Source organism: Camelina sativa, chromosome 4, assembly GCF_030686135.1.
Source record: "Camelina sativa cultivar CO46 ecotype springtype chromosome 4, ASM3068613v1".
Lineage (NCBI taxonomy): Eukaryota > Viridiplantae > Streptophyta > Magnoliopsida > Brassicales > Brassicaceae > Camelina > Camelina sativa.
The window spans coordinates 3,140,716-3,160,618 of NC_141883.1; the positions used below are offsets into that span (position 1 = coordinate 3,140,716).

Sequence of the window (19,903 nt, forward strand, 5' to 3'; positions counted from 1 at the left end):
TAACGCAGCCATGGTTTTGTTAGTTAAAGTTCCGAACTTTACGAGATACCTTTCGTTCTGCTTCTCACCAAAACTACGAACAGAAACCAAACCCTAGATCCCCTTTTCCTCATCTTGATTTTTCTTCTTCCTTCGTTTTCTCTAACAAGAACAAAAAACGAAATTTTCACAACTTAATCCCACAAGTGAAACCAGAATCTTCATCAGTGAGATCAGATTGTTTTAGCTTGATCAAAACCGTTTTCAAGGTATGTATTTTGGTTTTGATTTGTTCGATTTAACACGAGAAAATGGCTAAAAGAGGATGATTGATTTGCTTGTTAGTTTTGGTGTTATGGAGTCTGAACATGAAGAAGATGTGTTATCAAAACCAAAACATGATGAAGATGGAAACAAGGAAGGCTCATTAGGGGATGGAGAAAATGGAGATGCTGATGGTGAGCATAAAAGGATATTTTCAGAGGAAACAGGAAGTGTGATCATTCACTCAGAAGCACATTCAAGATCATCATCATCGTCTTCTTCATCATCATCTTCTTCATATTTATCGCCACCAAAAGATCTACCTGAAGACGGCATAGAATCATCGAATGAACCGGAGATTTCTTCACCTCCTGTTCAAGTAATGGATAGGGATGATGATGATGATAACGGAAACTATGACCCAAATAGGATTCCATCTTCGGTTTTCGAGAGAAGCAAATCGAATATACCAGCTGAATGGAGCTGTACTTCGAACGAATCTCTCTTCAGCATTCATTTAGGACGCAACAGTTTCACTGCTGATTTGATGAAATCAGGCGAGCTCTATAAATCAGGAGAGTTACTCGCGTACAGTCCCGCACTTCCTATGCCTCCTCCACCAGGATCAGAACCAAAACCAGTCGTAGAAGAACCGAAAGTTGTTGATTCGAGAAAGGAAGAGGAAGTTGTACTAGTAGAAGATGCACAGACATCTTCATCTGATGAAGAAGAGGAAGAGAAGAGAGAAAGCCATGAGAAAGAACAACAACCAGCTGTTTCGTGGAAAACTCCTTCAACTTCTTACCATTCTAACCAAAGCTCAAACAGCGCACATTCCTTCTCTTTCCCAATGTACACAATCCATCCATGAACATGCCTTGATATACATTCCCTTCTCTCGCTTTCTCTGGCATTGTTTTAATGAAAGTTTCTCGCCTTTTTGTTTTACAGTTTGGCAGGAGCTGCAAGTGATTCAAGAAAGGGAGAAACAGAGGAACAGAAGAAACAAGCACAAGAAGCAAAACAGCCACAAGAGTCAGAAAAACCAGCAGATGCAGCAAATCAAAAGCAGCCACTGTGTAGGTGGTTCTCATGTTTTCCTCCATGTCCTTGGTGTTGTTCTTCCTGCTCTTGTGCTTGATTCTGTTTTGCTGTTTTATTAGACAAAAAACAAAGCTGTGGAGTTTATCTCCTGAAAAAAAGGTCAGGTAGGTCAATAGAACCTTAAATCAATTTAATTTTTTATCTCCCCTTTGTTCATGAGAGGATGCATAGATCAAAGAGTGAAGAAATATGTTCCAGATTTATCCCAAAACAAAATCTCAAACCGAAAAGATCATCAACTAGAATATCAACGAAAACTAAAATCTGTTTTAACATAGCCTAAAACCTCAGATTCTCAACCAATGAGCAAAATTTGGAAGAAGCAAAAACTAGTCTAGTTTTTGGCCTCAGTATTGCCATGGCCGTTGTTCTGGTGTGTTTTACCATCCCCATCAGACTCACTGTTCCGTCTGCCATAGCCTCGTCCTCCATTGACACCATTGCCCCGAGGTTTGTATCCATCGTTTCTGTAACCATTCTCACTCCTATAGTAACCACCGTTGTTTCGTGCAGAGGATCTGCTGCCATTTTGATTGTTGCTAGCTCCTGCAGAATCCAAAAACAACAATAAAGATTAGGCTTTTGCTTTTACATTTGAATAAAGTTAATGTTGGATACATTATTGCCTTAAGAAACTTGCCTCGCTTTTCTTCAATAGATGCTCTTCGGTTTCCAACTATGATTGGAGATTCCTTGTGAGCCTAGAATTGTGCAGTTAAAGATCAGAAAACAAAAAGTTCAAATTACAGTACATTATAGTTGAGAGTTTGATTGACAAAACATAAACATACCAAGAAGACATTTTTGATTGCTTCACCATTTTCGAATGCCACAAAACCGAAACAGTTTTTATGTTCCTGCAAAGTCAAAGGAGTTTTTAAGCGAGTGAACTAGGGACTAAGGTTTCGCAACCATGCAAATACATTTTGTGTTAAGATCATTGAAAGAATAACTGACCGGGTAACTTCTGACTTGGATACCATCTTTTCTAATAGCTCCAAAACCTTTGAAGGTTTCATAGAGTTGATCGATAGTCGCATCCATAGGCAAGTTTGCAACAAATATGGAACTACTACCCTTGGCTGATACACAGAAATATAATTAATCAAATGAACAACGGCAACAAGAAGATTCCAGTTTCATCGTTCTTAACACTACTATGCTGAATAACCAACCTGGCTGTTCAATGGCTTTAGCAGAAGCCTGTCCAGGAATTGGGGAAGGAGCCTTAGCCTTAGGCTCAGGAGCAACAGTCGGTTTCTCGACACGTTTAGGCTTAGTTGGTGAAGCTGTAACATGGAATGAACTTCCGTTTTGAGCCAGAGATTGAACCTGTATGATTGAAGTACACCAGGAGATTAGAGGAGATTAGAGGATATTAAACGGAAAAAAAATCTAATAGATTACGGAACCAAGCTCAAAGGAGGAGACTCACAAGAATTGATGCAAAGGATTTCTTGGGAGCCTCCTCTTGGAGTTTGGCTTCCGCAGCTTTAGTGACATTGGGGACATTTGCATGTCCGTTTGTGGGTTTTGTCACCGTAGTTTTAGCTTGAGTAGGGACAATAACCGCCTCTACAGTTTCCTTTGCAGGCTCTGCTAGTCAAAACCAATACCATATGAATCAAAACAATGTCAAGATGGTGAACTTTTCAAATTCTTGATAAATTAAACCATTGGTAAAGTACTTACCGGTTACACTCTCTGTCGGCTCGATGACTTCAGGAGTCTCCTCAACCTCCTTGGTAGCTTCTGGTTCAAAAACCACATCAGACACATACCTAAAGGTATCAGTCAGCACAAAGTAGCTTCCATTGCGAGGCACAAGGAAGAAACTTTGAGAAAACTTCCTTCTTCCTCCATCTTTTCCAATCACTAAACCCGTGACTAGAGTCACAACACCATTCTTCAAAGATGGTTGAGAATCAGCAGTCAGAATCTCGATCTCCGAGTTTTTGTAGTCAATGGACATGATCTGATCATTAATAGCCTGCAAAAAAAACACAATGAAACAAATTTAAAAAAAAACTATCTTGATTCCATTAAGACAAGACTATCTTGGTGACTATGACATTAAAGGAACTTACTTTCAAGGATTTGATAGGAACCATCTGACCATCGAGACCTGGCCGTAATAGACCACTGTTCTCAAGATAGAATTTGTGAACTTCAGCAGGTGATTCATAAAGGTGGGTATAGTATTTCTGAACAAAGGCATTGCCCACAGTGCCTGGATCTACTGACGGAGCCTTTGATTTAGTTGTCATCTCTGCACAAATCGAAACAGAATCATACGCAAATCAAACTGAAACCGCACAAGCTCTTATCATCAAGTAAAAGAAGTCCAAAGTTAGTTCATGTTTCTTGAACTCCCTAACTCTAATCTATAATATGCCAATTCAATATAACTGTAGAAAAATCTTTAAAGTTGTACAAAACCCCACAAAACAAAGGACTTAGAACTGTACTTTGTGGATCTAATTGTATGGTACGAAACTGCAAAGTACAGATATTTTATTTCTCCAGAAGTTAAACTGAAGTTCAACAGATCTAAAGTGAGAAGGTTTAAACTTTGCTGCAAACTGAAGCAATTAAAAGGGATTGGAAAATAGAGTAAGAAGTATGAAGCAGAAGCGATTACCTGGTCAATTGGAGAAGACAATAAGAATCAATTTCACAACAAGAGAGAGAGAGAGAGAGAGAGAGGAAGAGTTTACATTTCAATCTAGGGTTATATATGGCTTCTAGGGTTTTTTTACATTTCAATCTCCGACCAGAATTGGGATTTCGTTTCTTTTTTTTTTTCTACTTTGCAGATATCATCCAGTAATATATGGCCACGTAATCATATAGCACTGAGTAATGTAAGCATGGGATCTTTTTTTTATATATACCTTTTTGTTTTTTTTTCTATCTAATAAAAATATTAGCGAAGATTTATTTCCTTTTCCAGATCCTACACATTGATTTGATTAGCTGTTTTAATGATTTTCAAATCCTGTATTAATTGGTGAAAGAAGAAAAATAAAATCCTATTTTGATTTCCAAATTCCAATTAATTGTTTCTAGAACCTTTTGATTTTTGAAACAATTGGCTTTCGTATAAAATCAGTAAAACCTCTATAAATTAATAATGTTGAGACCAAGAAAATTTATTAATTTATAGAGGTTTTAATTTCTCGATAAATTAATAAATATTAATTTATAGAGAGGTTTTCCTAATTTAGTAAAAAAAATAAAATAAGATTTAATAGTTATAACTAATATTTGTATAAAATCAATTACAAGGAAAATAACAATTATCATGTTTTGAATATAATACTTAAAGATTTTTATATAGTAAAAAAATTAAAAATGAACTCTAATAAAAATTAATGTGTATATATACATATACTTAGATAATTTTTTATAATTAATTTATATTACTGATGGGACCATATATTTACAAAGGATTTTCAAAAAAAAAATATTATCTTATTATATTATCGAATTGTTTTAAAATTACACTAGTCTCATCTTGGGACCGGAATAAATTATTAATTTATAGAGATTATTAATTTATCGAGTATTAATTTATAGAGGTTCTACTGTATATGATTTTTGGTTTGTTTTGGTTTGGTTTCAAATCTATTAGGGGGTTATTGGATCCTTGATTTTAATGGATTTGAAATCCTTATAAGATTTGCAAATCCACATGGAATCCATGGATTTTAAAATCAAATAATATGGATTTGAAAATCAAATAATGTGGATTTTAAAATCTTAGAGAATAGAATTCAAAAGTTATAAAAGAAATAGAACTTATAAAAATAATCTCTCATGTAGCATTCTCATGTGAACCAGTCCACATGTTTGATGCTATTTTCTCTCTCCATATTCTCTTTGTTGTTCTTGGGTTGTAAGTACTTCAGCATTATTATCGTCATTAATTTCTTCGACAACTTCTTCTGCACTCTCGATTTCTTCTGGAAAAATATCCGTTCGACAAAACTTTCGCAAAAAATATCCGTTCAACTTCTTCTGAAGGAGAGAGAGAGAGAGAGATAAGAAAGAAAGAATGAGAGGGAAAGTGATGCAAAAATATCATGTCCGATATAAACGTATTGTTAAGTTCTTGCATGAACACCATTTATGCTTTTTATTATTACGTTAGTTTTTTTTCTAAATCCACCCAAATAACTAGGTGGAGACCGTTTTTCCTCTCCCCCAACAAACGACGCTAGAGGCGATTAACCAAGACTATGGCTTCGACAGACGTCGGCTCCAGCGTCGGACGTACTCCTTCTGTTCGTCTTCCATCTTCTTAATTTATCTTATTCCTTCATAGATCTAGTTTTTTGTAAGATTCAGATTGTGTTCCAAGTCTTCTCTCATAAAAAAGAGTGTTCCAGGAAAGAAGATATTCATTTTTAAGGCAAGGTCTATCCTAATTATCTCAAGCATCCATTTTGGTGATTATGATTATGGGTGTAAAATATGAAATGGATCTCGTTTATGGTTATACAAAACTTATAGCAGATCTTCAAGTGGCGCCATGGCTATTGTCTCCCAGATATTTTTAAAGGCAGAGGAAGACAATCATACATATATCACAGATCTATATATATATATATATATAGTTTATATATAATAATTGTTTTTATTTTATATCTCTTCAATAGAGTTTGATTCCGGCGAATGATCATCTGCGAATTCTTCTGCCGGTTGGTGTTTTAATGATTGCGAAGTGAATTTGGTATTTTCATAGTTGGATGATAGCCAAGAATCGCAACGACTTGGGTTCGAGCACGAAGAAGGAAAATAACAGACTTGATTATCTGTTAGCGAGTAAGTTCTTCTAGACAAGAAGCATCATTAAATTCACTTCTTTTGTTGTATCGTTTCTTCTTTATTGATCATAAATGTATCTTTATGTGGATCATTTCTCTATAACTTTGTAAACTCTTATTCGAAGTAAATAAAAATAGATGTTAAAAAAAAACTAGGTGGAGACCAAGGATTTCAATCTCTATATTTATAAGTAAAACATATTTTCAAATCCATCCAAATTCAATATGAAATCAAATCCATACTCAAATCTTTAATAATGAATAAGGGGTGATTTTAGTTAGGATTTAGAATTCATAGATCCAATAACACATAATTTTAATAAAGATTTTAAAATGAATGATTGAATAACACATGATTTAACTTGGATTTCTAAATCCATTAAAATCAAGGATCCAATAACCCCCTTAGGTTGCGACCTAACGTGTTATAAGAAAAGAGTTAAGGAAGGGAAGAAAGAGGTAGGCAAGATAAGAAGGAGGCAAGAATAGAAGATTAATGTTTTGATTTCATAAGATAAGGAAACACTAATGTTTCAAGTTTCAATTAAGGGGGAGGTATTGGTTTAGGATTTAGAAAGAGATTGTTTAGGAAGTTTTTTAAAATCTTGATGATTTGTTTTTTCTAATCTTGTAAAATCTTTCTATTCGATGAAAGAATTTTCATGACTTTTGTTATGAAGGAAATGATATAAAATCATAAACCAATAACATTAAATTTGAATTCATTAACAATCCAAGATTCTTTTGTTTTACTTGAATAACATAAAACTTTTAATGACTTTATAAAACTCTTAATCCAATAACACTAGATTTATCAAGATTTTAGATAACTTTTTACAAATCCACAACCAATAACACCAAATTTTTAAAGAGTTTTTAAAAGTCTTGATTGAATAACAACATATTTTACCTAACTTTTAAAGTCATTAAAATTCTTTCTAAATCCTAAACCAATACCTTCCCCTAAATACACATTGCAATAAGTAAAACGACAGTGCATTAACATAGATTGAACTCTCTTCTTCTCCAAGAGGGTTGAATACTCCTTAAGCCACCCTTAGCCACTTTTGATATTTTACTTCTTCTCCATTTGTCTAGCTCTTCTACCAATAGTCCTCAGCTTCTTCCTCATACACGCTAATGGGATCCTCAACCTATCAAAATCCTGTGTTAATTGGTGAAAAAAAAAATTCATATTTTGATTTCCAAATTTCAAGTACTTGTTTATAGAATCAGATTTTTTAAAAAATTGGCTTTTATATAAAATTGTATGTGATTTTGGTTTGTATTGGTTTGAAAATAATAATTGGTTTGTTTGGATTCCAAATTCTAATTACTGGTTTCTAGAACCTTCAGATTTTTGAAAAAATTTCGTACAAAATTGTATGTGATTTTGATTTCCAAATTCTAATTACTTGTTTCTAGAACCTTCAAATTTTTTTAAAAAATTGGCTTTCGTATAAAATTGTATGTGATTTTGGTTTGTATTTGTTTGAAAATAATAATTGGTTCATTTGGATTCTAAATTCTAATTACTTGTTTCTAGAATATTCGGTTTTTGGAAAAAATTGGCTTTCGTATAAAATTGTATGTGATCTTGATTTCCAAATCCCAATTACTTGTTTATAGGAATCTTGGGATTTTTGAAAAAAATGGTTTCGTCTAAAATTGTATGTGATTTTGATTTCTAAATTCCAATTACTTATTTTTGGAACCTTCAGATTTAAAAAAAATATATAGATTTCGTATAAAATTGTATGTGATTTTGGTTTGTATTTGTTTGAAAATAATAATTGGTTCGTTTAGGTGGGGTTATTGGTTCTATGATTTTAATGGATTTGGAAATCCAAAGAAAAATCATATGTTATTCAATCATTGATTTTAAAATAATTATCAAAATTCTGTGTTATTGGTTATATGATTTACAAATACTTTTTAAAATCCCATGTTATTCATTTAATGATTTGTTTTTGGATTTCAAAATCCACATTATGTTTTAAATGGATTTACATGGATTTGAAAGTGTAAAATAGAAAGATTCAAATCCAAGGATAAAACATGTTATTTCAAAATCCATATGTTTTGATTTCCATTATTTACAATTCTATATGGATTTACAAATCACATCTCCAATAACACCCCGTTAGATTCGATTTTTAGAGGGTGTTATTCAACACTGTATTTTAAAGGAATCTAATGTATTTTGAAATGAAGTGTTATTCAATTAGGTATTTAAAAAAGTCCATTAAAATTTGGTGTTATTGGATTATGTATTTATTTGATGGATTTTAGAATACATAAAAAAACTCAGTTATTCAATGTCCATTTGATTTGGTGTCATTTTAGATTTTAATGGACTTTATTTAGAATACACAATCCAACATAATTCTTAATTATTTCAATGTCTTTCTCTCTCTCTTCAAAATTGATTCAGAGATTAGTGGAAGAATTAAGAAGATGTCCTTCCACATGTGTTTTTCACCAGCGGTTCCGTTCGTGATCAATTATTGCTTCATAGTCAATATCTCTCAGATGGCCTCCTCTCTCGGCGTTTTTGCGATTCCGGTTAGGTTCCCATCGGTGATTTTAGCAGATCCGCTTCTCCCTCATTATTGTTGCAAAACCAATTACGTATTGAGTATTGATAACAAATAATATTTTAGTTCAATTTATTTTTGCTTTGATTTTTTCTTTAATTTTTGGTTAACAACGCAATTATGGGTAAATTTATTTTATTTAAGTTAAATAATAAAGTCCAGTTAATAATGATTTTCAAATCCATTATTGCCTTTCAAATCCACTATTAATGACAACAAATCTACGTTAAATGCATTAGAAAATCATTGAATTTTAAAATCCACAAATAACTGAAATCAATTAAAATGCTTCCTCCAATAACACCCCCTTAGTTTCATTTTATATAATTTTTAAAACAAAAAAAAAACAAAAAAGCCCCCGGCGAGGATCGAACTCACGACCTTTCGCTTACGAAGCGAACGCAATACCACTATGCTACGGAGGCGATTTGTTTTACTTGGTCAATAATAGACTAGAACTTAAATGTTTGATTAACAGGCTTAAGCCATTTCGTTAACTCTTTTCTTTTGACGGAAGGAGACGGACGAGAAAGAGACGACGCCGGCGGCGAAATGTGCGGAATCGCAATTGTAGTGTGCGGCGTTCGTATCGAACTCTCGACGCTTGCTTCGTTTCTCTCAGCCCCTGAGCCTCCTTTCGAACGAGTAAATCTCTTCCTCTGATGTCACTTGTGATTTACATCTCTTACCGTATTGGCGTTTGAGTTCATAGCTTTTAGTATGAATTGCTTTTGGGTTTGAAGTTTAGGGTTTTGGTTCTGTCTGAAGTTTACCATTACTGATAAAGCTTGAATCTTTATTTGAATTGGAAGACTGATTGTTCTTATGTAACTGTTTTGTTGGATGAATTTTCAAATTCTGATATTTGGGTAGAAAGAAAGATTTACTCTTTTTTTGAGTTTTGATCGATGGCTAATGAATAATGTATTGAGATAAGGGAATTGGTTGTCCATAGATCAGTTCTTATTTGATCAATCACATCAGAATTTCAAGTTTGCTAATTTGGTGTTTTCTTGGTGTTAAACCAGTTGCAAGTCTCTGTTGAAGATGTTAAAGCTGTCTTAAGCCAAAGAGGTCCTGATAGTGTAGGCGAAAAGACGATTCATCTTCGACCTGATGTACCAAATTGTGCTCAAGAGTCTGCGACTCTCTCTGTTGTTGCGGCTGGTGAAGAAACTTATAAGCTTGAGGAGACTACTCTTTTGGGTGAATTGCATTTTATTGGTTCTACATTACAGCTTAGAGGAACTAGTCCTATTAGACAGCCATTAGTGGATTCTTCTGGAAACATTCTAGCTTACAATGGTCTGCTTTACTTCTTAAGCTTTCTTCTAATTATCACGAGTATTGGTTTGCACTATACAATATTGATTAGTATATTTTCCTTTTAGGCGAAGTATTCGGAGGAATTGAACTCAATAGCTATGATAATGATACTGAAGTTCTTCTGAAGTCTTTAGAGAAAGCAAAAGCTTTAGTTCCAGATGTTCTTTCTATGATCAAAGGCCCCTGGGCCATTATTTATTGGCAGGTAGTTCTGTAACTTATCGATTTACTTTTTATAGCAGTTTTATTTGCTCTTTGAACATTTGTCTCCATCAGGAAAGCTCAAGAACGCTATGGTTTGGTAAAGATGCTTTTGGTCGGAGGAGCCTTCTTGTTCACTGGCCAACTGTTGAAGACCCTCGTTTTCTTCTATCATCTGTTTCACCAGCTTCTTCTGTCGCTCACGGCTCAGGTTTGTATTGCTTAATTAGAGTCATTTTCGTGTCTCTATGTACACTCCAGTTTTTGTATTGCTTTATGTACAGAGGATTATTTTTGGCAGTATCAGATGCTGAAAATGGTAATAGCGGTCATCGGTTTTGGGAAGAGCTTCCATGTGGAGTGTACAGCATTTCTTTTGGGGTTTCAGAATCTGGTTTATGTATTCATGGTGAAGTCAAGAAGCACGAATGGAGAAATCCCATGTGGAAAGAATTGATTGAATGGGAAAGGAAATCTGTTGTACCAAGACCTGAAGATTTGTCAACATCATCGCTTAGTGGATTCCAAGAAGAGGGAGACAATGCTGTTTCAAGTTCTTCAGGTACTGCTTCAGATTCGTTTGACTCCTCCAGTTCTGTCTGAATCTCATATGCCTGATAAAGTTTAGCTTTAGGACTTGCGCAGAGAGTTTTAGTTGTGTTAAAGGAATCAGTGAGGCGGAGAACTTCACTTCATAACATTTTTCAGGTATGAGCTTTAACTTTCTCTTTCTCCAAGCATATTGTGTTTTTTTTCTTAACACCTTATTGGCATAAACAGGGAGAAAAAGAAGTTGTCCCAGTAGCTGTTCTTTTCTCTGGTGGATTGGATTCGATGATTCTTGCTGCGCTGTTGGATCAGTGCCTTGATCCAAAATGTAACCATTCCTTCCCACTGTCTTTGTCTTAGGCATCAATTCTGAAACTAATCCAAAAGAAAAATGTCTATTTCTCCAGATGAAGTTGATCTCCTTAATGTCAGTTTTGACGGTCCTAATGCTCCTGACAGGATCTCCGCCAAGGCTGGAATAAAGGAACTTCAAAAGGTTGCACCTTTGAGAAGGTTGAATTCTCAAACCTTTTTGTCAGAAATGCATATATTTGTTACTATTTACGCTTGAAACAAATGTTCTTGGAATTTTTCAGGTGGAAACTTGTTGAGGTTAATGCTGATCTGTCAAAACTAACCTTTGAGACAAAACGTGTTATGTCACTCATAAATCCTGCAGACACTTACATGGTAAACTTCAAAGTCTTGGAGGATTCTGATTACAATCTTCCGAACTTGATGTGAATTACACAATCTTCTTTTGCAATGTTCTAGGACCTCAACATTGGAACAGCACTTTGGCTTGCTGCTCGGGGTGATGGTTGGATTCATGAAGAAAGCGACAATCAAGCAGTAGAAGAAGATAACAGGCGGGTCAAATATAAGTCTGATGCTAGAATTCTGCTTGTTGGCGCTGGTGCTGATGAGCAATGTGCTGGTTATGGTAGGCACAGAACAAAATACCGAAATGGGAGGTAAATATATGTCTACAGATATATTCTCTTATGGATGTAAACGAACAATAACCTCATCTCATATGTTTTATTCATTTTTTTTCAGTTGGGTTGCGTTGGATCAAGAAATGAAATTAGATATGCAGAGAATTTGGAAAAGAAATTTAGGTCGAGATGATCGATGCATTGCAGATAACGGTAAAGAGGTATATGTCACACCACAACAAGAAACCGAAATCACTTTCTTCTTTGTGCTTTGTTCTTAAATGTTCAACATTACATTTTCAGGGGAGATTCCCGTTCTTAGATGAAGATGTGATAAAGACTCTCCTTGACATTCCCTTGTGGGAAATTGCGGATCTTGAGCAACCAAGTGGAAAGGGAGACAAGAAGATTCTTAGACAGGTGAGTAAACAACAAAAGCTACCATTTTTACTTTAAGAATGCCACAAGAATCATCCTAGAAACTTCATAAACTTGACATGTTACCAAAAATCTTGAAGGTTGCAAAGTTGCTTGGTTTACATGAAGTTGCAAAGATGCCTAAGAGAGCAATTCAGGTAAAGAGAGGTTAAAAAGCCTGAGAACAGACTTCAAACTAGTACAGTTGAGAGTCTTTTCTTGTTGTGTGTTTATGCTAATCTTACTGTCGTTGTGGACTTTGGTTGTGGTTTTTAGTTTGGATCAAGAATCGCTCGTGAATCAAACCGGAAGAATTTTGGAAGTAACCGCGCCGCAAACCAGGCTTCTGCCGGGAGCGCGAGATTCCACACACCGTCACACTAAATTCCTCAGATTCATGATGTTAGACAACTATTGTTAGATATATCCATGTTGTTATCCATTGTATTCTATACAGATGACTCAATTTTAGAAAAAGTTACATGTTTTGAGTTTGATTGAACAAGAAGGGACTAAGAGGACTGTTAAACTTAAAACGACTTTACCATTTCGCCCAATTTCAAACAGTTTATAGAAAATAGGGTAAAATTGGAAAATCACAAGGAAAACAAAACAAAGAAAAACAAAAACCCTAAATTTAGTGTCTTAATCAGATTTGCTCCTCCGGTGATATTCGTGCTCCTCAGGCGCACCATAAACCCCTGTAAAGCCGTAAATGCCAAAGTTTGGTTCTTTTTGATGGAAATCGAAAGCAGTGTCTGCGACAACATCGTCGGCGAAGAGAAATGGCGAGCGGAAGCAGAAGTTGGTGGCAACGAGAGAGCTCTGCAAGCACTTCGAGAACTCATTATCTTCCCTTTTCGCTACCCTCTCGAAGCTCGAACTCTTGGTCTCAAAGTACACATCCAACACCTCTGATTAGATTCATAGCTTCTGTATTTTGTTTTTCAATTGGTTTGATTAGCTTTGCTTTTACTTATCATTGCAGTGGCCTAGAGGATTGCTTCTCTACGGTCCCCCTGGAACCGGCAAGGTTAATACTCTGTTTCAAGCTTGAACTTTTCATTGTGCGTTGGAAACTTCAAAGTTCTCAACTTTGATCTTAATTCTTACATAAGCTAATTCGCTCTGTATCGCAATTTTGATTATTGTAGACAAGCTTGGTCCGTGCTGTTGTCCAGGAATGTGATGCACATTTGATTGTTGTGAGGTACTTCCTTTTGTGTTGTAGCTTCTGTATTTTTTTATGGTCTAGAGGAATAGGCTAAAGCTAAGCTAAGTTATGGTCTTTGTGTGTCAATGCTCTGTTCAGCCCTCATTCTGTACATCGTGCACATGCTGGTGAAAGCGAAAAGGTCTTAAGGGAAGCTTTTGCCGAGGCTTCTTCTCACGCTTTTTCAGACAAGCCCTCTGTGATTTTTATCGATGAAATCGACGTTCTTTGTCCTCGACGTGATGCTAGGTATTGCATCACCCAAGTATCTGTTACTTTGAGATTATAATTGTCATCTTGGTTTAGAGTTTTTAGAGCTCGAGCTTCTCTCTAAAACGCAGGCGAGAGCAAGATGTTCGTATTGCATCTCAACTCTTTACACTAATGGACTCAAACAAGCCTTCATCATCTGCACCAAGTGTTGTTGTTGTAGCATCCACAAATAGGTTCTTGTCTACCTTAAACAGTATACTAGTTTTTAAGTAACATCGTTGTGTTTGAATGTAATGTTTCAACGGTTTTTCCCGATCTTGTCAAAAGGTTAGATGCGATTGACCCAGCACTAAGAAGGGCGGGACGATTTGATGCTTTAGTTGAAGTGAGCACGCCAAATGAGGAGGATCGTTTGAAAATCCTCCAGGTATTTTCTAGTTCTTTAGTGGAATTGCTTATTGCTGTTTTTCATGTAACTATTTTGTGAGCTTAGGGTTTCCTATTTTTTTTCAGCTGTACACAAAGAAAGTAAATTTAGATCCTAGTGTTGATCTGCAAGCCATAGCAACATCTTGCAACGGTTATGTTGGGGCAGATTTGGAAGCTCTATGTCGTGAAGCCACCATATCTGCAAGTAAAAGATCCTCAGATTCTCTTATCCTAACATCGGAAGACTTCAAGATTGCGAAATCTGTGGTTGGTCCAAGTATAACAAGAGGCATCACAGTTGAAATCCCTAAGGTGACATGGGAAGATGTTGGTGGTCTTAAAGACCTAAAGGTCAATGCTCATCTGATCCATATTTTTACTTTGTTGTACTGTTTTTTTCCATTGAGATTAATGGGTTTGTTTTCGTTGTGACAGAAAAAGCTCCAGCAAGCTGTTGAATGGCCAATCAAACATTCAGCTGCATTTGTAAAAATGGGCATATCGCCAATGCGTGGGATACTTCTCCATGGTCCTCCAGGTTGCTCAAAGACTACCCTTGCGAAAGCTGCTGCAAATGCTTGCATCCTTCTTTTCTTTAAGGTATAGTTTTTGCAGATGAGAAATATCTCTTTTGGTTGTAAAACTTGTTTAAAGGAACTGATGTTTTCTTGTCTTTTTGTGTGTGGTGCGATATAGCTGTGCGGAGCTATTTTCTATGTATGTTGGAGAAGGTGAAGCATTATTGCGGAATACATTTCAAAGAGCACGACTTGCTTCTCCAAGTATAATATTCTTTGATGAAGCTGATGTTGTTGCCTGTAAAAGGTTTGTTACTATCTCTCCTAACACTTGCTTCGCGTCATAGACTGTTTAACATGTTTCTTTCCACTGATCATTGTAGAGGCGATGAAAGCTCAAGTAATAGCTCTACAGTTGGAGAAAGGCTTCTTTCTACATTGTTAACCGAAATGGACGGTCTTGAAGAAGCAAAGGTAAACAAAAACTCATAGGCTTTAATAGATTCTATCTCTGTTATCAGGTTGCAGTAATATCGATGGTTTTTGGTTTAGGGAATTCTTGTCTTGGCTGCCACAAACCGCCCCTATGCAATTGATGCTGCTCTAATGCGACCTGGTCGATTTGATCTCGTAAGTCCTCATACATGGATCTTTTGATCAGACAAGTTCTTCAGAAATAACAACCTCATTGTTACTCTCTTCTTGAAATGACTTGTTTTAGGTGCTATACGTGCCACCACCTGATCTCGAAGCTCGTTTTGAAATACTTCAAGTGCATACACGCAACATGACACTAGGAGACGACATTGATCTCAGAAAAATCGCTGAAGAAACTGAGCTCTTCACAGGTGCTGAGCTCGAGGGTCTATGCAGAGAAAGTGGAACTGTCTCCCTTAGAGAAAACATTGCAGCAACCGCCGTCTTCAATCGCCATTTCCAAACCGCAAAGAACTCGCTTAAACCCGCATTAACAATCGAAGAGGTCGAAACTTATTCATCATTCAGGAAGTCCAAAAGATCGCCTTCGAAACCGATTCCGGTTAAGAAAAAGAAGGAGAGTTCTAAAGTTTTCGGTTTAGGATTCTCATGGCAATTTGGTGTTTTAAGCTTAATGTTACTTGCTACTGGAAACTATTACTTCAACAACTCAAAACATGAACTATTAGTAGCTTCTGCTACATGAGACTTGATCTGCTCAGAGTTAAAAAGTTTCTAATTTTTGACCGGTTTGCTTAAACTATTACTCCAAATCCAAATCCAAAATAATTATCTGAACCGGTTTGCAAACCTCCAATTAATTTTAACCAGTTTTGGAATCATATCTTTTTTAATCAAAGGTCGTTGAAAAATGTAAACCTTTGTTTTAATTAATCAAAACTTTGGTTTTGTCGGTGAACCGATCAATTGAACCGGAACCCAGACACTAGCTAAACCGGAGTGCGTTTGCTTCTTCTTCTTCAGTTTCTTTTCCTCTTTTACATCTGATCGCGATTTTCCACCAAAGGTGTGTTTCTTAAACCCTAAAATTCTCCAGATCGCTTTGATTTCGTTTCTCTGATGTAGCTTCGATCGTATATTCCACTGTTTTAAATCCTCGATTATGCTTATGAATTATGGCGTTTAATCCAAAATTTTAGGAGATTTTGTCTCTTCGTAGATTCAGGAATTTAGAATTGGTGATTCGATTTCAATGGTTTTTTGGTTCTGATTGTTCTTCGCCTTTAATCAGAGAGATCTCTACGAACGATGATCATCGAAAGAGCTCGAGTTCCGTTGAGGCTATGGCAACAAGCTGCGGTGGCCATGGGATCTGCTATCGGTGCGTTGGTAGATCCTCGTCGAGCTGATCTGATCGCAGCTCTCGGTGAAACCACTGGTAAACCAGCTTTTGAAATGGTTCTTGAGAGGATGAAGAAGAGCGAAGAAGGAAGAGTGAGTTTCTTCAAATCTCTCTCGCTTCTCTTTATTGTATTAGCGAATCGATTTGATTTTGATTACCAACTGTGCAATGAGTGATTATGAACAAATTCTTAGGTTGAGTTTGTGAATTTGATTCTTTCCTTCGATGGATTTGGTTTTGATCTTTTGGTGGTATCTTTACTTTGAAGGCTATATTACTGGAGCGTCCTCGTGTAGTGTCAGAGCAAGTAGGTCATGCTTGGGATCTACCAGACAACACATTTGGAGCTGCATATGCTAAATTCATGGGATCTAGAAACTTCTCTCCTGATGATCGTCCTCCCGTAAGATTCATGGAGACGGATGAATTGGCTTACGTAGCGACACGGGCACGAGAAGTTCATGACTTATGGCACACTCTGTTTGGCCTTCCTACGAATCTTATCGGAGAGTCGGCTTTGAAAGTTATAGAGTTTGAGCAGATGTATCTACCGATGTGTATGCTCTCTGTGATTGGAGGCACTGTGAGGTTTAACGAGAAGCAGAGATCAATGTTCTTGAAACATTACTTTCCTTGGGCTGTTCGAGCAGGAAGATAATGCACTGACCTCATGTCTGTGTACTATGAGCGTCACTTTAGTGAAGACTTGGAACAAGTTCGAAGAAAATGGGGGATCATCCCAGCTCCTCAACATCCTAAATGATAAAAATCCAGTTCCGTTTAGTTGAGCTCAATTCTCCTTAGACTAGGAATTGCTTGCTCTTACTCACCAACAAAAAAAGGGATTGCTTGCTCTTTGGGCGGGGTTAATACTATCTCTCATGTTCTAAAATTACTATGTTGAATACAATCAAAATTCAACATTATTACATTTGAACATTATTAGATTTTTTTAAAATGTTTGTCTAAAGCACATTTTGATTAGTAACATATAATGATAAAAAGTTTTATAATAGTGCAATGATGACAATAAAATACTTAATGGTTTCATATCATTGGTAGTTTATGATATTTATGCTTACCACTTTACGAGAATAAAAAGAACAAAAAAAATACTCATCCAAATCTCAATAGTTCTATTTTTAATCATCCGATCTCTATCCATTTTTATGTATTACGTAATAAAGAAGTTTAAATTATTATAAATATTTAAATTTATGGGGACACAAACAACTACGGGTTTGGGGACCTCAAGATCTTATACAAAATTAGTTCGTTAAATTTTGGAGGTCCAACACGAATGATTCATCCCGATGTGCTCGGGGACAGTCATGATTGCTGGAAAGTAGAAACTATTACTTCAACCACACTAAACATGAATTACTAGTAGATTCTGCTACATGAGACTTAAAGAAATAGCACAAAGTTAAAACAAAAAGTTTCGAAATTTTGTTTTCTTCATAAATACCAAAATTATCTTTTTGTTTCAAAATTTTAAATGATAAAAAACGGCTAATAATTAGTTTCGAACAAAAATGACAAAAGACTTTGCCATTACATATTATATAACATTGGCCCACGAACCTCACCACCGTCGCGAAAATTTCTTAAAGCACCAATAATTTCACTGGTTTAGTGGTGGTTTACTACAATTGAATAGTAATTGTTACTTGTTTCACTACAAATCCAAAATAATTATAAACAACTTTTCACAAAGCTCCAATTAAACTTTAACCGGTTTTGGAATCGTTATCTTTTCAAAGCAAGATAACTATTTCGTCGAAAAATGTGAAGTTTTGTTTTTGACTAATCAAAATTTGGAAGTCTTTTGTTTAAGTTGGTTAACCGGTCAATTAAACCGGAACCCTGATACTAGCTAAACCGGAGTGAGCTTATAAATTGACTGGCTCGTTTATGACTCAGTAGTCAGTGCTGCGTTTGCTTCTTCTTCTTCTTCTTCTTCAGGTGTCTTCTTCTTAGATCTGATCGCGAGTTTTCACCAAAGGTGTGTTTCTGTAACCCTAAAATTCTCCAGATCGCTTTAATTTCGTTTCTCTGATGTCTTAGTCGAGGCTTAGATCGTAGATTCATCTGATTTGATCCCTTAATTTTAGGAGATTTCGACTGTCTTACTTGATTTCGTAGATTCAGGAATTCACAAATGGTGATTCGATTTCGATTGTTTTAGATCTGAGACTGTTCTTCACAATTGTTCCGTATATATTAACCTCTCGTCCTTCAGAATTTGGCAATAAAACTAGGTTTCTTCGTGAATTTTGTTTTTCGTTTTTGAGCTGTGGATTTTGCATTTGGTCTATGTGAAATTGTAAGATTACAAACTCGGAATCTTTTATCTATGCGTTGATTCCAGAAACAGCATTGATTTCAAGTCTCGCTTTATACAGAATTGTGGGATTTTAAGTTCATAGTTTTGCTTTTTGTTGTTAGGTTTTAGTTTTTATACAATGGGTCGTGGAAACAGCTGTGGTGGAGGTCAAAGCTCATTGAATTATCTTTTTGGTGGTGCTGGTGACGCTCCTGCTCCTAACCCTGTTCCAGCTCCTCATCCTGCGCCTACTGAAGCTAACAACACCACTGCAGCAGCACCACCACCACCTGTATCAACTGCCACTGCAACCGCACTCACCACTGCTACTACTCCTGTTGAGCCAGCAGAGCTTAACAAGCAGATTCCTGCTGGTATCAAAACTCCTGTCAACAACTATGCCAGAGCTGAAGGACAGAACACCGGCAACTTCCTCACTGTAAATGTTTTGTTTTTTTCCGTGTCCATAACTTTAATACCCGTGAGTGAAATGGTATTTGATACTCACTCACTCTCGTTCTTTGTCTCTCCAGGACCGTCCTTCGACCAAAGTTCATGCAGCTCCTGGAGGAGGATCATCCTTGGATTATCTCTTCACTGGTGGGAAGTAGAATGAATAATTTGCAAAGGCGTAGCTTATGCATTGTCTCTGCTATCTATGAAACTGTTTGATGTGAGCCTTTAAATGATAAGAAGTCGGTTTCTTGTCTCTCCTTATCTGTAATATTCTCCTCAAAAAATGTTTGAATTTAAAAAGAAAACTTCAAGTTGTCTGTTATTAGCCATCAATGCAAAGCACAAGTTCTGAAAATAACACCCGAGTAATCGAATACATTACAGACTACCTAGCATAGGATCCACACGTATTGTATGACAAACTTGTTTGATATTAAATTTTAAAACATCAGCTAATATATTAAAGGATTAGTCGAAAGGGCTCAAAAGCTTTTTTAGCCTATTTAGGTTGGTGAAAGGCACCACATTCATTCTCAAACTTAAATTACTAATTTGTCATTAATGAGATTTAAATCTAGACGTTTTTATCTTTTATTATAATTTTGAAAAATTATTAAAAAATTAATTACGAAAATATATGAATTAAATGTCAAAATTCATTTAAAAAAATGACAAAAAATCTAGATGGACTTCTATTAAAAAAA

General features: G+C 35.8%; 6 protein-coding genes and 1 non-coding gene across 26 annotated transcripts; 5 read left to right on the top strand and 2 right to left on the bottom strand.

The window, feature by feature from the left end:
* The first annotated feature begins 6 nt into the window (after nucleotides 1-6).
* On the top strand, nucleotides 7-1,503 carry LOC104779684 (uncharacterized). 2 transcript variants are annotated; one of them, XM_010504082.2, is made up of 3 exons: nucleotides 7-248; nucleotides 325-1,095; nucleotides 1,195-1,503. In XM_010504082.2, exons 2-3 carry the CDS (start codon nucleotides 335-337, stop codon nucleotides 1,382-1,384), a joined length of 951 nt encoding a protein of 316 aa, XP_010502384.1. In that variant the 5' UTR covers nucleotides 7-248; nucleotides 325-334; the 3' UTR covers nucleotides 1,385-1,503. The 2 variants fall into 2 exon arrangements, with proteins under 2 accessions (XP_010502384.1, XP_019100045.1); XM_019244500.2 differs by lacking the exon at nucleotides 7-248 and having other exon boundaries at nucleotides 279-1,095.
* On the bottom strand, nucleotides 1,453-4,180 carry LOC104779683 (nuclear transport factor 2). 4 transcript variants are annotated; one of them, XM_087509815.1, is made up of 10 exons: nucleotides 4,107-4,127; nucleotides 3,989-4,072; nucleotides 3,435-3,616; nucleotides 3,040-3,337; nucleotides 2,783-2,943; nucleotides 2,523-2,679; nucleotides 2,305-2,429; nucleotides 2,139-2,204; nucleotides 1,988-2,048; nucleotides 1,453-1,893 (listed from the first exon to the last, which is right to left on the bottom strand). In XM_087509815.1, exons 3-10 carry the CDS (start codon nucleotides 3,612-3,614, stop codon nucleotides 1,682-1,684), a joined length of 1,260 nt encoding a protein of 419 aa, XP_087365941.1. In that variant the 5' UTR covers nucleotides 3,615-3,616; nucleotides 3,989-4,072; nucleotides 4,107-4,127; the 3' UTR covers nucleotides 1,453-1,681. The 4 variants fall into 4 exon arrangements, with proteins under 4 accessions (XP_087365941.1, XP_087365939.1, XP_087365940.1 ...); XM_087509813.1 differs by having other exon boundaries at nucleotides 2,783-2,946; nucleotides 4,107-4,118; XM_087509814.1 differs by having other exon boundaries at nucleotides 3,989-4,180.
* Nucleotides 4,181-9,126: 4,946 nt separating this feature from the next.
* TRNAT-CGU (transfer RNA threonine (anticodon CGU)) lies at nucleotides 9,127-9,198 on the bottom strand. Its single transcript has one exon. It is a non-coding gene; the product is annotated as a tRNA-Thr (tRNA).
* A 45-nt stretch (nucleotides 9,199-9,243) lies between these two features.
* On the top strand, nucleotides 9,244-12,740 carry LOC104779685 (uncharacterized). 15 transcript variants are annotated; one of them, XR_015596470.1, is made up of 14 exons: nucleotides 9,244-9,418; nucleotides 9,802-10,078; nucleotides 10,165-10,304; nucleotides 10,376-10,511; nucleotides 10,602-10,862; nucleotides 10,935-11,008; nucleotides 11,081-11,177; nucleotides 11,309-11,362; nucleotides 11,446-11,539; nucleotides 11,624-11,823; nucleotides 11,909-12,008; nucleotides 12,091-12,207; nucleotides 12,306-12,362; nucleotides 12,481-12,740. XR_015596470.1 is itself a non-coding variant. In XM_087509819.1 (14 exons), exons 1-14 carry the CDS (start codon nucleotides 9,326-9,328, stop codon nucleotides 12,586-12,588), a joined length of 1,860 nt encoding a protein of 619 aa, XP_087365945.1. In that variant the 5' UTR covers nucleotides 9,244-9,325; the 3' UTR covers nucleotides 12,589-12,740. The 15 variants fall into 15 exon arrangements, 10 of the variants coding, with proteins under 10 accessions (XP_087365945.1, XP_010502386.1, XP_087365946.1 ...); XR_015596473.1 differs by having other exon boundaries at nucleotides 10,946-11,008; XM_087509819.1 differs by having other exon boundaries at nucleotides 11,257-11,362.
* Nucleotides 12,741-12,800: 60 nt separating this feature from the next.
* On the top strand, nucleotides 12,801-15,795 carry LOC104779686 (cell division control protein 48 homolog B-like). 2 transcript variants are annotated; one of them, XR_015596475.1, is made up of 12 exons: nucleotides 12,801-13,101; nucleotides 13,193-13,237; nucleotides 13,359-13,414; nucleotides 13,517-13,666; nucleotides 13,759-13,863; nucleotides 13,958-14,057; nucleotides 14,144-14,410; nucleotides 14,495-14,659; nucleotides 14,756-14,884; nucleotides 14,961-15,051; nucleotides 15,130-15,207; nucleotides 15,299-15,795. XR_015596475.1 is itself a non-coding variant. In XM_010504085.3 (12 exons), the coding sequence occupies exons 1-12, from the start codon at nucleotides 12,943-12,945 to the stop codon at nucleotides 15,758-15,760; spliced, it is 1,812 nt and encodes a 603-aa protein (XP_010502387.2). In that variant the 5' UTR covers nucleotides 12,835-12,942; the 3' UTR covers nucleotides 15,761-15,795. The 2 variants fall into 2 exon arrangements, 1 of the variants encoding a protein (XP_010502387.2); XM_010504085.3 differs by having other exon boundaries at nucleotides 12,835-13,101; nucleotides 14,495-14,664.
* Nucleotides 15,796-15,971: 176 nt separating this feature from the next.
* LOC104779687 (ubiquinone biosynthesis protein COQ4 homolog, mitochondrial) lies at nucleotides 15,972-17,432 on the top strand. Its single transcript, XM_010504087.3, has 3 exons — nucleotides 15,972-16,081; nucleotides 16,307-16,509; nucleotides 16,686-17,432. Exons 2-3 carry the CDS (start codon nucleotides 16,324-16,326, stop codon nucleotides 17,073-17,075), a joined length of 576 nt encoding a protein of 191 aa, XP_010502389.2. The 5' UTR covers nucleotides 15,972-16,081; nucleotides 16,307-16,323; the 3' UTR covers nucleotides 17,076-17,432.
* A 577-nt stretch (nucleotides 17,433-18,009) lies between these two features.
* LOC104779688 (protein SPIRAL1) lies at nucleotides 18,010-19,554 on the top strand. Its single transcript, XM_010504088.3, has 3 exons — nucleotides 18,010-18,422; nucleotides 18,866-19,182; nucleotides 19,277-19,554. Exons 2-3 carry the CDS (start codon nucleotides 18,883-18,885, stop codon nucleotides 19,352-19,354), a joined length of 378 nt encoding a protein of 125 aa, XP_010502390.1. The 5' UTR covers nucleotides 18,010-18,422; nucleotides 18,866-18,882; the 3' UTR covers nucleotides 19,355-19,554.
* Nucleotides 19,555-19,903: the final 349 nt, after the last annotated feature.

Excerpts from the sequence above, each read along its gene's own strand:
- LOC104779684 (XM_019244500.2), top strand. The coding sequence starts at position 305 with ATGATTGATTTGCTTGTTAGTTTTGGTGTTATGGAGTCTGAACATGAA. Across the intron at positions 1,096-1,194 it reads CATTCCTTCTCTTTCCCAAT|TTTGGCAGGAGCTGCAAGTG; the intron begins GTACACAATCCA and ends TTTGTTTTACAG.
- LOC104779683 (XM_010504081.3), bottom strand. The coding sequence starts at position 3,614 with ATGACAACTAAATCAAAGGCTCCGTCAGTAGATCCAGGCACTGTGGGC. Across the intron at positions 2,430-2,522 it reads TAAAGCCATTGAACAGCCAG|CCAAGGGTAGTAGTTCCATA; the intron begins GTTGGTTATTCA and ends TCTGTGTATCAG. Across the intron at positions 2,205-2,304 it reads TCCAAGTCAGAAGTTACCCG|GAACATAAAAACTGTTTCGG; the intron begins GTCAGTTATTCT and ends TTGACTTTGCAG.
- LOC104779685 (XM_087509819.1), top strand. The coding sequence starts at position 9,326 with ATGTGCGGAATCGCAATTGTAGTGTGCGGCGTTCGTATCGAACTCTCG. Across the intron at positions 11,178-11,256 it reads TCAGTGCCTTGATCCAAAAT|ATGAAGTTGATCTCCTTAAT; the intron begins GTAACCATTCCT and ends CTATTTCTCCAG. Across the intron at positions 11,540-11,623 it reads ATCCTGCAGACACTTACATG|GACCTCAACATTGGAACAGC; the intron begins GTAAACTTCAAA and ends GCAATGTTCTAG.
- LOC104779686 (XM_010504085.3), top strand. The coding sequence starts at position 12,943 with ATGGAAATCGAAAGCAGTGTCTGCGACAACATCGTCGGCGAAGAGAAA. Across the intron at positions 13,102-13,192 it reads CTCGAACTCTTGGTCTCAAA|TGGCCTAGAGGATTGCTTCT; the intron begins GTACACATCCAA and ends TTATCATTGCAG. Across the intron at positions 14,058-14,143 it reads ATCGTTTGAAAATCCTCCAG|CTGTACACAAAGAAAGTAAA; the intron begins GTATTTTCTAGT and ends ATTTTTTTTCAG.
- LOC104779687 (XM_010504087.3), top strand. The coding sequence starts at position 16,324 with ATGATCATCGAAAGAGCTCGAGTTCCGTTGAGGCTATGGCAACAAGCT. Across the intron at positions 16,510-16,685 it reads AGAAGAGCGAAGAAGGAAGA|GCTATATTACTGGAGCGTCC; the intron begins GTGAGTTTCTTC and ends TTTACTTTGAAG.
- LOC104779688 (XM_010504088.3), top strand. The coding sequence starts at position 18,883 with ATGGGTCGTGGAAACAGCTGTGGTGGAGGTCAAAGCTCATTGAATTAT. Across the intron at positions 19,183-19,276 it reads ACACCGGCAACTTCCTCACT|GACCGTCCTTCGACCAAAGT; the intron begins GTAAATGTTTTG and ends TTGTCTCTCCAG.